The 17773-nt window shown below is 49.0% G+C and overlaps 1 protein-coding gene across 4 annotated transcripts in view; it reads right to left on the minus strand.

The window, feature by feature from the left end:
- Positions 1-12461, minus strand: part of DYNC2H1 (dynein cytoplasmic 2 heavy chain 1) — a 525522-nt gene extending 513061 nt beyond the window's left edge. For all 4 annotated transcript variants that reach the window (XM_073662117.1, XM_073662115.1, XM_073662114.1 and 1 more), the window contains exons 1-8: positions 12156-12461; positions 8739-8909; positions 5859-6000; positions 5607-5725; positions 3672-3816; positions 1410-1642; positions 252-386; positions 60-173 (exon numbers count right to left, since the gene is read on the minus strand). In XM_073662117.1, coding sequence (XP_073518218.1) covers positions 60-173; positions 252-386; positions 1410-1642; positions 3672-3816; positions 5607-5725; positions 5859-6000; positions 8739-8909; positions 12156-12338 — 1242 coding nt within the window. In that variant the 5' untranslated portion in view covers positions 12339-12461. The remainder of the gene's footprint in view (positions 1-59; positions 174-251; positions 387-1409; positions 1643-3671; positions 3817-5606; positions 5726-5858; positions 6001-8738; positions 8910-12155) is intronic.
- Between the last annotated feature and the right edge of the window lie 5312 nt (positions 12462-17773).

Genomic DNA, 17773 nt, shown 5'->3' on the forward strand with positions numbered 1-17773 from the left:
TGCCGCTCAACCAGGGTCTTGCTAATCCCTCCAGGTAGTAACCTGACCCGTGGACGTACCTGTTGCGGACTGTCATTTATTTCAGACAGATACGATTTCAGCTTGCTTGCTATTTTTTCTTCTGCCGGCTCAATTATCCTTTCGTATTGAGAAACAGCAGCTCTCCATAAAGGCTGGAGGACAACAACAATAGAATCAGTGACAGAAGTGTAGCAGTCCCCAGATGTCAAAGTAGCAGAAATCCTCCCTACCTCTGTATATGGGTTGTAGTGCACGGGGTTCAATCCAGCAAAAGGCTCAAACAGTTTCCTAGAGCGCTGGGAATCGTCGTCGCCAGACGGCAGAAAGTGCGCCAACTTCTCATGCATCATCCTTATGGTGAACACCTGCAGACATACATCAGAGTATGGTTATTCTCTACACCTATCCACAGTCTGTCTGATAACTTTCTTATTAGTGTCTCAATCACTGGCGATACTGAAAATGAGGCTGTGAAATGCCCCTTGGGAATGGATCCGTGGCCGTGCGCCATTCATCCTCTATGAGACTGTCACAGAAACACTACACACCGCTAGTTTCATAAGCATTGAGATGTGCGGCCACCCCTCCATTCTGATGGGCTAGGGCAGGATCAGTGGGGGCACCAGCGGTTGGACCCCCACTCATCAGAAAGCCATGAAAAAGGTGATCACTTTTAGTCTTGGAAATAACTTCTTATTAATGTCGCTGATCATCGATGATACGACTGGAATGGATGATCGTTTTGTGCATTAAAAATGATGGATGGAAATGTAAAGCCCTTTTAATAAACCGTTATATGGGGGAATATACGTACCAAGCAATGAATGAGATTTATAAAAAATACATGCATTGGGAAAATCATTCTGACTGTTGCAGATTTGTTTTGTCCCTTTAGGCTATGTTCACACATCATGTTATTTTGGCATCAATTTTCTGCAGCAAAACCTGATCTTCAAGGACATTTTGTTCAGGATTTTTCTTGAAGTTTTGGTGAGTTTTTGACTCGTTTATTCAGCGTTTTTTTTTCCACTCTCCTTCTGTCTCTTTTTATGCATGTACATAAAGTTCTGTGAAAAAAAAAAAGAACCCTATTCTATTTTGGCATCAAAAACACTGAAAAAACGCTGATACAAATTTTGGTGCGTTTTTCTCGCCACCCATTACCTCCTATGGGGTGAAAAAACGCTGAAAGAAGTGACATGCTTTATTTTCCAAAAAAACATGCAAGACACAAAATCCTGAACAAAAAAAACCCATGATGTGTGAACCGAGAATTCTGGTTTCTCATAGACTTTACTGGTATTGCAAAAGGCAGCTGAAAATGTACATAAAAAACTCCATCAAAAAACCATAATGTGTGAACATAGCTTTAATCAGCGGTACTATACCTCTTCCAGACGTCGGCCGAGGTTGTGAAGAGATTCTGGGATGTACTTGTCATTTTTCCATGGGTGAGGAGTATAACGTCTCCACAGCTGTCCGGTCAGATGTTCGCAGGCTGCTGTCCACTGTTCACACACGGCAATACCTGCTCTAAGCTTCTCCTTCACCGCCGGAAACGGGTCCGTCCACAGATTCATCTCAGCCAGGTTCTTCTGGACACATCGTCCCAGCGTGTTACCTACAGGACACAGAGGGAAGGTTGTCTATATCTATATGCAGATTATACTGCAGACGGCAAAATGTCAATAATAATTGAATAATAATAAAAAAAAAATAAAATCAATTTAATTAGTCACGTCGGGTCCATGGAACCCCAAGCGAGTTTATTTTCGGCATATTTCCACCAGTATGGAAGGTAGGTTATTGTCCGCTTCGGTAGCTTACTAGCTACGTGATTCTTGTGCCAAATAATTACTAGTCTTTTCATAGTACATAAGTAGATGGTTAAATGTTCTTGATTACTAAGAATATTATATTATCATTTAGCTAAGATGTTGCTGATGAGGTTTCTAAAACAGTCAAAATTCTTCTTTAATAGATGTTATTTTTTTATATGAAAACTGAAACACGACTAATAGTGGAAGTATTTTGGTGCAACTAACTGAAGGTTAATTTATCAGTGGGGGGGGGGTCTGACCCTCGGCACCACTACCAACTGGTGCTCGGATAACCGCTGCACCCCCTTTACCATTTGCCAGTCACAGCTGACGGCTTTTTGCAGCAGTTGTGCCTGGTGTAACATCTTATCTCCATGCAATAGAATGGGACAAGGCTGTAGTGAACCCAGCAGAGCGGCTACTAAGAGTACAAAGCTGTGCCTGCAGAAATAATGTAGGGGGCGAGGTGTTCGCTGGATTGAATAGCTGATTGGACCGGGTGTAAATAGTGAGACCCCCACTGATCTAGTACTAATGGCTTCAATACCACAGTCGGGAACAATAAGCAAAGACGAGACTAGACCGGCGCCACCACTTGGCGGCTTCTCCCTGCAGCACAACAGGTGATTGACAGGTCTCTCCCTATGCACACACATGGGAGAGACTTGTCAATCACCTAGCAATGACCGCAGAAGCCAGCCAGGGTCAGCGCTGGACTACTCAAGTCTCGATCCATAGTCCCCGGGTGGCTCTTCAATCTAGGTTTTCTAGGAAATGCTGGAGCATCTCGGGTCAGAACATGCTTTATGCAACCATGTAGCCGGGCTCTGATACATGATGTGCGCGGTTTGACAGCATGAATGGAGTAAGAGGTTCCCTTTAAAGGTAGGATCCAATACTCAATAAAGTGCTGTACGCTGGATGTAGTCACACTGGTCTTCCATTATCCAGAAAATGCTTTTCTGGAGAGTGGGAAACAACCACATTACCAAAAGAAACTCACTGATGAAGATGTGGTGCAGAGCACACGAATAACACAATCCCGTATGGAAGGCATATCTGGCATTGATATGACTTGTATCCTGTATTTGTCACCAGTTTTCCGCTCTGCAGGTTCCCTCTCTAGTTTTCTGTTGTCTCTGAGCTAGTGGGTGGAGATTAGCTGATATACATATAGATGTATGTACATAATACCCAGCACACACAGAAGTGAGGGATTCTTGCTGTCATGGACAATGAAAGTTCACAGTGATTCCTAACTTTATCAATGCTGTGCATCAAGAAAATGCAAGACAGATCTTGAGGCTTCTGATTGTTCACCCAAATGCCCCTTTACTTTGGGGTCTACAGTTCTCAAAATAGCCTCATAATAGGCTAAAATGCTGCCATGTTTTCCACACAGTTATCAGCAGGAATATACCAAAAAATTACAGTGCCATGTTCATGTAACCTGTGCCGACTTTATCTTCAGGACATGAGTAGATATAATGTAATGATTAGAGTTGAGTAATTGTAGGACCCTGATCCAGCAGCCACGTCAGTAGTCTCTTGCCGGCGGGCCAAAGCCCCTTGTGAACCTCCTCCTACCCGCTGGCATACCTGACCTCTCTTCTCATAAGTAGGCCCATCATTGTCGCTGCATGATGCACGCATGACATTATGGTGGGCGTAGTAAGAGGTTATAGGGATGCCGGCAAATATGAGGAGGTTTGCAGGGCTCTGGTCTGACGGCAAGTGATGAGGCCATTGGATCAGGGTCTTGCAAATCTTTTTGCTCATTTCTCGAAAAGATATTCTGCTATGGTCACACGTCAGCCCCGATCATCCTACCAGTGATCTCCAGCAAATGCTTCATGCGCCGCTCAGGATAGGGGTCGTGCTCCGTCTGCCTCCACACATCATCCACCACGTCCTTGGTGGTTTCTACAAGTTGCACAAGTTCGGCCAAAGGCAGAGCGTCGAGGTTGTTGTAATACTGTAAATGCACCGGGAGAGTTAGAAACCTGCAGACAATCATTATTATCCACATTGGGATAAAATCATATAATGTGCCGCATGTTTGCAAATTGTGACTTTTTGTACCAGCTATAAATGGTTCCAACATAAAATGTATGTTAAACACATTTTTAACCCCTTTGCAACTACAACACGTAAATTTACTGCATGTAACAGATAAAGTATGGAAAACAAACTCAGGAGCTGAGCCCGCACCATTCCAGGCAGATGATGGCTGTGTTACACAACCAACATCTGCCTGTAATTGCAGTGATCAGAGCTATCTCTAATTGCTGCAGTTTAACTATTTAAATACCAGTCAATCACTGGGAATCATACAGTATTATAGTGTCATTGTATTGTTGCTGTCACACTGCTTTGCAATCAGGTTTGCCTTTTAGGTGTTTCTCCTGTCTCTCTCCTGGTCTGTCTCCCCAGCTGTGATGTCAGTATCCCCCTCCCTTCCTCCCTAGTTAGTGTATGTCAGTCATGTTAGTAGGCCGATATCTGCACATCTCCGGTTCAGAATCGTCATTTTACCTACTGTAATTGCGAATAACTACAAGAATTCAGCTGGAAAATAAACCTTTATCTGGAATCTTCATACATGCCTCTGCAGTCGAGTCAAGCTATCTGATGAAATTTCTTTGTGTGAGTACTGGTACATACAGACATCCATAGAAACCAGCGTCCCACTCTCGCAGCCTGGTTATATCAACATTTAAGTGACGTGTTCGCACCGGCTTTCATTGGCTCTTAGCAACGTAATGGTGGGGAGTCACTGAGTTGACACATTGCCATGGCCGCTTTCAGCAGGCCCACAGCTAATCACCTTTTTCCTCCCGTAAAGCCCCCTTTCCCTTCCGTTAATAATAAAGAAATATTTTTTCTTTTTGCATATTTGGTATCTCACTGTCTATAAAAGGAACAGGACGGGTCAAGACGTAACCATGGAAACCTAAGCTACTGCAATGCCCTGCACATGGGGTAAGTGATATAGCTAATGAGAAGAACTATACTACATTTCTAATTGTAGGTATTTGCTAATATTATTACACCTACTACATAGGACCTTGGAGATGGGAATAACCCTGTTAAATGCCACAGTAAGACTGACGGCAGCCTTTAAGAGGTTAGCAGCATCAAAAGGTGATAGACCCAGTCCCTGCTGTTAGGGACAGAAGCTGTATAATGCCATGTTCACACGTTCAGTATTTTACATCAGTATTTGTAAGCCAAAACCAGGAGTGGGTGAAACATGCAGAAGTGGTGACGTGTTACTATTATACTTTTCCACTTCTGGTTTTAGCTTACAAAAATACTGATACCTGCAGAAGCGCTATCCACAGCGCGAAACAGCTGCCGCCCGTCTCTTCCTCCCCGCACTCCCTGTTTTCCACTGTTTTTTATTAAAGACATGAAATAAAGACTGAAAAAAGTTTTAAAGAATGGTGAGTGCAGCCTTTATTTTTTTCTCCTCTTACTATGCATTATGATTGATTTAAGGCTAGCACTTATATGTTCTTAAATTTCGGTCAGGGTGCTCTCTACAACAGGTGGGGTCTATTGGATGCCTCTATAGGCGGTGCAGACATCTGACTTTGTTTGGTAATCTTATGAGAATTGATGCAATTGCTAAAAATTAACGACAACCAGTTTACAGTAGATATAAAGTAAACATACATGATACAATTAATATATAAAGGACGAATAGGTTACTGGCTTTCTGAATCTCAGAGGTTACAAACGAATAGAAGAACATAATTTCACCTTTTCAATGGCTTGAAACAAACCGAGGAAATAAGCCGCCCTCTCCCTGACACCAGGTTTACTGCGACTTTCTGCAATTTCTGCCCAATCCTGAAATTCATCCGATGGAGTTAGAATTCCTGCAAAACAAAATGAAGTGTTTTATACACTGTATTCGTTGCAGCAGAACAGCTCACCAATGAAGAAAACACTGCACATTTGCGGTCACATAGTTTATATGTGTATTTATTTTTTTTTTAAACCACCACCCACCTTGCAGGTCATCTTCTCCTCCGGTCCTCAGGCTGCCGCTGCTGGTGACGGTCCTCCTCCGCAGCATACTGCCCAGCCCGGCCTCCAAGTCACTCAGCAATGTCTGAAGTTTAGGGTCAAACTCCTTACTCCATTTCTCATCCTTAATAAATTAGGAAGCAGAAAGAATTATTCTGGGGTTCTTGGTCACTGCATTTTCCAGTGTGAGTCTCTACACAAGCCTCCTCTATCAGCAGAGCAGTCACATTTCAGAGCCTCAGCTGTTAAATCCGTAGGGACCAGCAAGTTTTATCCCATTGATAGGTAGAACTTGCTACGACGGTAATGCCGTGTACTGTGATAGTTCTGACAAGAGCTAAAAATCACAGTTTTTACCCATCCAGCCTTGATTTCTCAACATGGCCCTCACCAAGCGTAAAATCAATTGACAGACCCGACTCCTGACAGGCCGATCCTGCATCCAGGCTGTCTGCAGTCAGGTCGTAGGCTGTCATACACACCTGGGAACCTGTATAAGGAAGTAAAAACTGATATTTTTGAGCCAAAGCAGTTATTTCGTACTCAGGTTCCAGGTCACATCATAAGAACTGCTGTGTATGAGCAAGAAAGACAGCAGGTGTCACCCGTGGTTCATGGACCCACTGCGCCACAGGGCCGGGCTTACCTAGGAGGCGCGTAGCTAAGCGGCTACCGGGTGTTCACTGGAGCTCCTGATAGTGGACACAGGCTGGGCTGCAGGAAGCCGCTAGGTACCACTCCTAGGCAATCTCTGGTACTGCAGCTGCTGACCCCAGGGGTCAGGTACGCAGACAAGGATAGGACTTGGGCTCCGTTCAGACTACCAGGTTCAGGATCCATGGGTAGAACGGTTACTGACCCGGAGTCTCAGACAGGGCTGACTCAGAGACTGATAGGACAGTCCAGATACATGGGATACTCGGATAGGCACACGTTCAGACATAAGGGTCTCGGATACTAATTCAGGACATTGGCCACACCGAAACCAGGGGACGTGGTCCAGGATACTGGCTGCACTAAGACCAGGGACTACGGGTTCAGGACCCTGGCCACACCAGTGCCAGGGGGTTCTTCGGGCTCAGGACCCTGGCCACACCAGGGCCAGGGGGTTCTTCGAGCTCAGGACCCTGGCCACACCAGGGCCAGGGGGTTCTTCGGGCTCAAGACCCTGGCCACACCAGGGCCAGGGGGTCGTTCGGGCTCAAGACCCTGGCCACACCAGGGCCAGGGGGTCGTTCGGGCTCAAGACCCTGGCCACACCAGGGCCAGGGGGTCCTGCGGGCTCAAGACCCTGGCCACACCAGGGCCAGGGGGTCCTGCGGGCTCAAGACCCTGGCCACACCAGGGCCAGGGGGTCCTGCGGGCTCAAGACCCTGGCCACACCAGGGCCAGGGGGTCCTGCGGGCTCAAGACCCTGGCCACACCAGGGACAGGGGGTCCTTCGGGCTCAAGACCCTGGCCACACCAGGGACAGGGGGTCCTTCGGGCTCAAGACCCTGGCCACACCAGGGCCAGGGGGTCCTTCGGGGTCAGGACCCTGGCCACACCAGGGCCAGGGGGTCCTTCGGGGTCAGGACCCTGGCCACACCAGGGCCAGGGGGTCCTTCGGGGTCAGGACCCTGGCCACACCAGGGCCAGGGGATCCTTCAGGGTCAGGACCCTGGCCACACCAGGGCCAGGGGATCCTTCGGGGTCAGGACCCTGGACACACCAGGGGATCCTTCGGGCTCAGGACCCAGGCCACACCGGGGCCAGGGGGTCCTTCGGGCTCAGGACCCAGGCCACACCAGGGCCAGGGGACCCAACAACTTACTTGCTGCACCACTAACACACTAATGAAACTCGGTGCTTTGGCACCTCCCTTATTGGGGAGGGTGCCTTTTAAACTAAATGCATCCCAGCTATAGGTTGTGGGCATTTTACTAAGTACGCACGCTGCCCCTTTAAGAGCAGGGGAGCGCGCACCACCACTGGGAAGTGGAGCACGCACAACACATGGAAGCAGGTAGCACGCCATGGACACCGCTGCGTGGTGGGGGCGGTGAGTATGCCGGTGTCCCTGCATGGAGGGGGAATAGGAGCCATGCGGGGATGCCGGCAGAGGCATTACAGCAGGAATCGACCTGTTAGAAGTGGGGTGCACAAATACGCTATGTGGCCTATATACGAACATCTTCATACATGATGCGACTAATGAATACAAGAAACTACAATAATGCTGTAAAGGTCTTTCCCATACAAGGTTGTGAGCTCCGCCTGGTTTCCTTTTCACTCCCCATTCAGAGGAGGCTGGTTTGGCACATGGAGAGGTAGGACATCTAGTGCGAAGACAGCGCAGGCGCCGACTGAGACCTCATGAAACGGCGCGTGTGCCGTCTCTGGCGGCCATTTTCCCGAAGCCCACTGCAGGGAAACCAATGGAAAGTGCAGGAACTCCGCTCAACGCTAATAGCTTCTGAAAGCCCAGGGCCCGCAGCCGCGCACCGCCGAGACACTTCCTCCTCCCAGCACGGGGCATGCAGCATCACCCCACTCCTCCTGCTGCCGGCCGCTTGCAGCTGCGACCCTGCTTCACTGCAGCCGGTAAGCTACATACGGATTATAAGACGCACCCCCATTTTCTTGCCAAATTTGAGGGAAAAAAGTCTGAAAATCACAATAAGTACCTTACGTTTTTAACGTTTACAGCATTACCAGAGCTCATGTATTCATTAGTCGCAGCGTGTGGACGCATCGTCTGTAGTCTCCACTCATGGTGCAAACTCTTGGCCGTCCTAACCTTACAGTAGGTAGGAATTCTCCAACATTAAATGCTTTTCTTGCATTTGTCCTGGTATTGCTTTGTATCTGTCTGCTACTCACTTTCAGTAATAATGGAGCAAATATTTGCCTGACCGCCTGGTACAGCGTATTAATAGGAGAGTCCAACATGGAGGAAACTAGGACGTTTTCATGAAGGTTGTCTTCAGTGATGACTTCTGGTCGGATTTTAAAGAATAGAAGAACCTTCTCTTTGGTATCTCCAGGTTCGACCTGCAAGGAAAGAAGCAGAAACATCGGCATGAAGTCATAACACCGTATGCTGCACGCTGGCTGTAAACTCTCCTACGGCGTGGCTGCCAGTCTGTGCTGGATATATCCACTGTCCTATCCGCTGGGTATACAGACAGGAGTGGAAAGTGTCAGTGTAAATCAGGAGATGAAGCTTCAGAGCTTTTCTAAAAGCAAAAAGAACTCAAAAAACAACAACTAATCCAAAGAATAAATATCAAAAAGGTATTAAATGCTTCTAATGACCAATCACCAATGTATCAACTCTGTATAAAACTTATATTGATATTCTCAGATACCACAAAGGAAGAACAAGCCCATCATCTCCCCTACAAGGTCAAATGAAAGATGAAGACCCCCATATCCACTTGGTAACTTCCAGGGAAGAAAAACATTGGCCCAAGAAGAAAGGTCCATCACCACGTGTGATGAGGTGTAATTAGTGAAGGAAAACTAACTGCAGCCTCAAAGCCTCAATAGAAGTTTTGTTATGGAGCCTCAGAGAACAGAAGCAATAGTGAGCAATGCTGAGGGGTCTCTAACACTGCATATGACAGTATAATCGTACCATATGCAACTAGACCCCGCACCCACCATCACTGTGACATCGCTGCGCGCCTTGTCCCTGCACCGTGCCATCGCTGCGAGCCTTGTCCCTGCACCGTGCCATCGCTGAGAGCCTTGTCCCTGCACCGTGCCATCGCTGCGCGCCTTGTCCCTGCACCGTGACATCGCTGCATCGTGACATCACTGCTTGTCTTTTCCCTGCACCGTGCCATGGCTGCACGCCTTGTCCCTGCACCGTGCCATCGCTGCACGCCTTGTCCCTGCACCGTGCCATCGCTGCACGCCTTGTCCCTGCACCGTGCCATCGCTGCACGCCTTGTCTCGCTGCACCGTGACATCACTGCTTGTCTTTTCACTGCACCGTGACATCACTGCACCGTGCCAATGCTGCGCGCCTTGTCCCTGCACCGTGCCATCGCTGCGCGCCTTGTCCCTGCACCGTGACATCGCTGCGCGCCTTGTCCCTGCACCGTGCCATCGCTGCACGCCTTGTCCCTGCACCGTGCCATCGCTGCACGCCTTGTCCCTGCACCATGCCATCGCTGCACCGTGACATCACTGCTTGTCTTTTCACTGCACCGTGACATCACTGCACCGTGCCAAAGCTGCGCGCCTTGTCCCTGCACAGTGCCATCGCTGCGCGCCTTGTCCCTGCACTGTGACATCGCTGCGGGCCTTGTCCCTGCACCGTGACATCGCTGCGGGCCTTGTCCCTGCACCGTGACATCGCTGAGCGCCTTGTCCCTGCACCGTGCCATCGCTGAGTGCCTTGTCCCTGCACCGTGCCATCGCTGCACCGTGACATCACTGCTTGTCTTTTCACTGCACCGTGACATCACTGCACCGTGCCAACGCTGCGCGCCTTGTCCCTGCACAGTGCCATCGCTGCGCGCCTTGTCCCTGCACTGTGACATCGCTGCGCGCCTTGTCCCTGCACCGTGACATCGCTGCGCGCCTTGTCCCTGCACCGTGACATCGCTGCGCGCCTTGTCCCTGCACCGTGACATCGCTGAGTGCCTTGTCCCTGCACCGTGCCATCGCTGAGTGCCTTGTCCCTGCACCGTGCCATCGCTGCACCGTGACATCACTGCTTGTCTTTTCACTGCACCGTGACATCACTGCACCGTGCCAAAGCTGCGCGCCTTGTCCCTGCACCGTGACATCGCTGCGCCCCTTGTCCCTGCACCATGACATCGCTGCGCGCCTTGTCCCTGCACCGTGACATCGCTGCGCGCCTTGTCCCTGTACCGTGACATCGCTGCGCGCCTTGTCCCTGTACCGTGACATCACTGCGCACCTTGTCACTGCACCGTGACATCACTGCGCACCTTGTCCCTGCACTGTGACATCAGCGCTGGGGAGTCGGAGCCCATTTTGGTGGAGTCGGTATGAAATTGACTGACTCTGACTCCTAAAATATATAATAAATTGGGTTCAGTAGTGGCATACTACGTAGTGGTAGTGACATCCTGCATGGGGCATTATAAGGGGGGGGGGTGACATCCTGCATGGGGCATTATATTATGGGGTGTGACATCCTGCATGGGGCATTATAAGGGGGGGGTGACATCCTGCATGGGGCATAAAAAGGGAGGGAGGGTGTGACATCCTGCATGGGGCATAAAAAGGGAGGGAGGGTGTGACATCCTGCATGGGGCATAAAAAGGGGAGGGAGGGTGTGACATCCTGCATGGGGCATAAAAAGGGGAGGGTGTGACATCCTGCATGGGGCATAAAAAGGGGAGGGAGGGTGTGACATCCTGCATGGGGCGTTATAAGGGAGGGGGGGGTGACATCCTGCATGGGGCATTATAAGGGAGGGGGGTGACATCTTGCATGGGGCATTAAAGGGAGGGGGGGTGACATCCTGCATGGGGCATTATAAGGGAGGAGGGAGGGTGACATCCTGCATGGGGCATTATATGGGGAGTGTGTGTGACATCCTGCATGGGGCATTATATGGGGGGGGGGGGGTGACATCCTGCATGGGGCATTATGTGGGGGCCAGCACCCTGTAGGGAGCATTATAAGGGGGGCCAGTACCCTGTATGGAGCATTATAAGGGGGGCCAGTACCCTGTATGGAGCATTATAAGGGGGGCCAGTACCCTGTATGGAGCATTATATGGGGCCCATAATACTGTATGAAGGACTATTCTGTCCGGTCTGCACTGTGTGCTGTGAGGATTCACCGGTTTCTGAGCTATTGTGGAATTTACAATAGATATCGTTCATGTAATGTAAGAAGTGAAATCTTTGCATTGTACTATATATATATATATATTTCTCTGCGGCATCTGTGCATCATGAATCGTGGTATGTATTAAAGGGGCCCACTGAGACTTTTTCGCCCGGGGCCCAGAAAAACCTGGAGCCGGCCCTGTGAGCACTAAAGAGACCAATCATCATAAACAATGGAGGACCCGTCTATCTACTGGCTACAGAACCAGAATCTCTCCTCATCTATGGGGAGCGCAGCCCAGGATTCCCCTCCGCCTCTGGGGGAGACCAGGGGACCCCTTACTCTACAGAATATTAGCAGGAGTCCTGTCTGGGGGTGAAGCATTGGAGGACCCCTGGGGTAGCACTGAGGGGCCCCTGAACCATCACTGAGGGCCCCTGAGACATCACTGAGGGCCCCTGCCCCCTGTACGTCACGCACCTTATTGGTGAGCAGCACCCGGGCCCCGGCCCTCCTCGCTGACAGGATAAACTCATTGCCATCATCCAGAAAGCGCTCCAGCTCCGCGCAGCCGGGCGGCCGCTCTCCGGGCAGCCCGAAGTAGTTGTGCACAGTGCTGAGGATGAACTCCTTCCTCCGGTCCTCTGCAGCCGCCGGCGGCATCTTCCCAGCTCTACAGCCCGGACACCGGACGCTTCTTATCCGGAGACAGGAGGTTGTTGAAGAGCCGCTACCATAGCAACGAGAGATCAGCCACAACTGCCTCCGCCAACATGGCGGCGACGTAACGACGCGCGCGCGCACTGGACGTCTACACGGCGCGCACGTAAAATCCTTCTTGTATCTGGGGAGACGCAATATGGCCTGTATGGCAGCAGGAGTCACCAGACCTCCTAACAGCCGGACACAGGAGTGAATGAAGCCGCAACTATATCTATCTATATCTATACATAGATAGATTATATTATATATATTTTTTTTTTCACTGCCTAATCTTCTGAATGCAACATATTTTTTTCTAAAAAAAAATCCAATAAATATTCCAATATTCCATTCAATAAATCCCCGAAATGAATGAATCCCCCCCCAGGGCCTTATAACGGGGGCGTCTACCCACACGGTAGTCACTGGCCCAGGGCACGTGACGGATTTCCCACACAGACATGGGGTTCATGTAGAATAGACTTGGACGGGTGCAATATGGAGAGCTGTGGATAAAGGGGTTGTCAGGCCTCATAGATCAGTGGGGTCTGACCGCTGGGACCTGCATCGGGAATCCCCAATACTATAGAGCAGCAGCATGTGCATCTCCAAGGGACAGCTGAAGAAAGCAGAGCGCTGCGCTCACAGACTTATAGGGAATGGATGTAGCGGAGGTTGTACATGTGCCGTGCTGCTCCAATGTGTCAGGGGTAAAGTTCCTCGGTCCCAGCAGTCGGACCCCCACAATCAATAAATTATCCCCTATCCAGTGGATGGGTGCTAACTTGTCTTCACGGGACAGCCCCTTTTAACTGCTTTAACTACTTAAAGGGGTTACTCCTGGTACATCTTCAGTAACCCACCACTCCCCAGTGCGCTCTTAACAATTGGCGGTTCAGAATGGTGACTTGGTGTAAGATTGGCAGTTCGGACTGGTGGCTTGGTGTAAAATTGGCGGTTCGGACTGGTGGCTTGGTGTAAAATTGGCGGTTTGGACCCAGTTCGGACTGGTGGCTTGGTGTAAGATTGGCGGTTCGGAACTAGTTCGGACTGGTGGCTTGGTGTGAGATTGGCGGTTCGGACCGGTGGCTTGGTGTGAGATTGGCGGTTCGGACCGGTGGCTTGGTGTGAGATTGGTGGTTCGGACCGGTGGCTTGGTGTGAGATTGGCGGTTCGGACCGGTGGCTTGGTGTGAGATTGGCGGTTCGGACCGGTGGCTTGGTGTAAGATTGGCGGTTCAGACTGGTGTAAACTGAGTGCTCTTTTATGCTACTAGCAGACTGCTTTCCTCTGCCTTATAGGAGAAGCACAGGGGAACTGATACAAACAGATCCATGGATCCCGCCAGCTTCAGACCAGCACAAGAAGGCTCTAAAGCATCGTTCCATGCGCTCGTCACCTAGGTAACTAGAAAATATGTGAAACCTTCTACTCTTGAAGATAAAAGGTCAATTTGCTAAGTTGCTGTTTTTTAAAAGATATTTGTCATTTTACCCATTTAGGAACTTGATACAACCCCTTTAAGTGCCCCTCATACCCTAAAAAACCCACTCACCTCCTGGACCAGCCCTGCTTCTGTCATGTGACCGCCAGGATATGTAGTGTCATTCAGGAGGTAAGTATCTTGGGATTTATTTTTTTAGTTAAGAAGGGGTTGTGAAGTAGTTTTCAACCCTTTTGGCACAATGGCTTCTTCATATTCCCAGCCATGCACAGGGCATTTATGTGTCACAGTTCCCTGCACACAGGGGTATAGAAGTGCCCCTAAGGGTACGTACCCACGATAAGGAAATGCTGCGGGTTTGAAGATGCGTCTTTATGCATCGTCAAACCCGCAGCGCCAGATGTTACAGCATAGCGGATAGTATTTCTAGAAATCCCATGACCACTATGCATGCATCTGAGGCTGTGGATTACCCGCGGACACTGACATGCAGCGCGTCTTTCAGGCCCGCAGCATGTCAAATTCACTTGTGGAGTCGCTAGTCTCCGCAACAGAAATTTGACCACTAGAATGTATTGAATGCAGTAAACATGCATGGTTCAGTGAACATATGTGGATTTACCTGCTTTCAATAGAATGCAACGTTTTGGACGCAGCAAAAATATGCTGCGTCCAAAGCGCTGCTACGTCCGAATCGTGGGTACATAGCCTAACAGGCTGTAAGCCAAAGAGAAACTAGTCCCTTCATTATCAAGGTCAGACCCCAGTGATCGTAATATTATAGAATATATAGCTCTGTACAGGCATCATCATCTCTGTCCCCATTGGGGCTCACAATCTAGATTCCCTATCAGTATGTCTTTGGAGTGTGGGAGGAAACCGGAGAACCCAGAGGAAAATCCACGCAAACACGGGGAGAACATACAAACTCCATGCAGATGATGCCCTTGAACCCAGGACTACAGCACAGCAAAGCAACAGTGCTAACCACTGAGCCACCGTGCTCCCCATCTTAATCATCTGCCCTGAAGGGGTACACAGGGACTTTAAAGGGGTTGTCTGGTCTAAAACTACAAGTTTGCAGTAACTCTACGTGACTGCAGGCTTGTGAGTCCTCACTAAGAGCTCTGAGGATTCTCCGGTGTCAGAGCCGGCAACGGCGGTCACATGACTGTAGTATGGGATATGCACACTCCTGACCAGAATCCGACTAGACGGGTGCGGCCTCGCGCAATACACTTGCATTGAGTGCGCCAGAAACAGTCTAGTTGGGTTCTTGCCGGGAGTTTGCATATCACATATTACAGTCATGTGACCGCCGTTACCAGCGCTGACACCGCGTGCGAAGTGAAGATTCACAAGTCTGCAGTCACATATAGTGAATGCAGACTTATTGTTTTAGCCCGGATAACCCATTTAAGGGCTCGCTCACACTGCCGTATAACTTGGCCCAGTGCTATACTATGGGGCAGTGCTGATCTGCGATTATTTTCTCATACTGCGTGTGGCTCCGATATTCGGATCATGCGCACCTATACAAGTCTATGGGTGCGTGTGAAACATCGGACAGCACTCTGATGACATCCGAGTGCAGTCTGCTGTAAGCTCACAGAGACAATGGAGAAATTACTTTCTCCGTCTTTTCCGCACCTGTGCTGCGATTATCTCATGCAATAGAATCGGATCACACTCAGATGACACTTGGATCAAATTCTGAGTTTGAGCCAAGGGTCATTAGCATAATACACCCGATTCTCACACATGAGAGAATATACACCAGTGTGAAGGAGCCCTTACAATGAGAGCCATTCCTTAGATTAGTTCATCAGGGTTTGATCAGCGGAGGTGCGACCTCTAGGACCCCCACAGTGAGGGGGCAGGGGCTCTCCTCCTTTATAAGGCACATCAGCAGGTTCACACCTCAGTTCTTCCCATACAGGTCATTAGGGCATCAATGTGATCCTTTTGCTGCTACAAGAAGTCATGAAGGGGGTGTAGGTGTAATGAGCGGGCTTAGGATCTGGACACACAGTGCAGGTGACGGCAGCCGCTAACCTTCCTCTAAGGCCGCGTTCACACGTTCAGTATTTTACGTTAGTATTTGTAAGCCAAAACCAGGAGTGGGTGATAAATGCAGAAGTGGTGACGTGTTACTATTATACTTTTCCTCTTACAAATACTGATGTAAAATAATGACCAAATATTGAACGTGTGAACGTGACCTAACAGCAGCGAGCTTTATTTAGTGCTGTTTAACCACTTAAATGACAATGGAAATCTCATAGAGTGTGTTTTAAGTGCAGTGTTTCAGGTGGGTGCCCCTTCCGCCCCCGTGACATGATCTCAGGGTGCCGATGAGTTGCCGTGGTAGCCGGGGGCCTGCTGAAGACCCCCATTGCCATCCTCTTAGTAGTGCTCCGGCAAAGGATATTGTTCATTTCCCTATAATCTGCAGGTTCAAGTCCGGTATGGGAATTACAAAAAAAAAGTGAAATATATATATATATATATATATATATATATATATATACAGTACAGACCAAAAGTTTGGACACACCTTCTCATTTAAAGATTTTTCTGTATTTTCATGACTATGAAAATTGTACACTCACACTGAAGGCATCAAAACTATGAGTTAACACATGTGGAATTATATACAGTGCCTACAAGTAGTATTCAACCCCCTGCAGATTTAGCTGGTTTGATAAGATGCAAATAAGTTAGAGCCTTCAAACAGCAAACGAGAGTAGGTTTTATGAACAGAAGCATAAATCTTACAAACCAAAAAGTTATGTTGCTCAGTTGAATTTTATTAAATTTTAAACATAAAAGTGTGGGTCAATTATTATACAACCCCTATGTTTAATATTTTGTGGAATAACCCTTGTTTGCAATTACAGCTGATAATCGTCTTTTATAAGACCTGATCAGGCCGGCACAGGTCTGTGGAGTTATCTTGGCCCACTCCTCCATGCAGATCTTCTCCAAGTTATCTAGGTTCTTTGGGTGTCTCATGTGGACTTTATTCTTGAGCTCCTTCCACAAGTTTTCAATTGGGTTAAGGTCAGGAGACTGACTAGGCCACTCCAACACCTTGACTTTTTCCCTCTTGAACCAGGCCTTGGTTTTCTTGGCTGTGTGCTTTGGGTCGTTGTCTTGTTGGAAGATGAAATTACGACCCATCTTAAGATCCTTGATGGAGGAGCGGAGGTTCTTGGCCAAAATCTCCAGGTAGGCTGTGCTATCCATCTTCCCATGGATGCGGACCAGATGGCCAGGCCCCTTGGCTGAGAAACAGCCCCACAGCATGATGCTGCCACCACCATGCTTGACTGTAGGGATGGTATTCTTGGGGTCGTATGCAGTGCCATCCAGTCTCCAAACGTCACGTGTGTGGTTGGCACCAAAGATCTCGATCTTGGTCTCATCAGATCATAGAACCTTGAACCAGTCTGTCTCAGAGTCCTCCAAGTGATCATGAGCAAACTGTAGACGAGCCTTGACATGACGCTTTGAAAGTAAAGGTACCATACAGGCTCGTCTGGAACGGAGACCATTGCGGTGGAGTACGTTACTTATGGTATTGACTGAAACCAATGTCCCCACTGCCATGAGATCTTCCCGGAGCTCCTTCCTTGTTGTCCTTGGGTTAGCCTTGACTCTTCGGACAAGCCTGGCCTCGGCACGGGAGGACACTTTCAAAGGCTGTCCAGGCCGTGGAAGGCTAACAGTAGTTCCATAAGCCTTCCACTTACGGATGATGCTCCCAACAGTGGAGACAGGTAGGCCCAACTCCTTGGAAAGGGTTTTGTACCCCTTGCCAGCCTTGTGACCCTCCACGATCTTGTCTCTGATGGCCTTGGAATGCTCCTTTGTCTTTCCCATGTTGACCATGTCTGAGTGCTGTTCACAAGTTTGGGGAGGGTCTTAAATTGTCAGAAAAGGCTGGCAA

Source organism: Phyllobates terribilis, unplaced genomic scaffold, assembly GCF_046119375.1.
Source record: "Phyllobates terribilis strain yellow unplaced genomic scaffold, ASM4611937v1 Scaffold_2__4_contigs__length_985480577, whole genome shotgun sequence".
Classification (NCBI taxonomy): Eukaryota; Metazoa; Chordata; class Amphibia; order Anura; family Dendrobatidae; genus Phyllobates; species Phyllobates terribilis.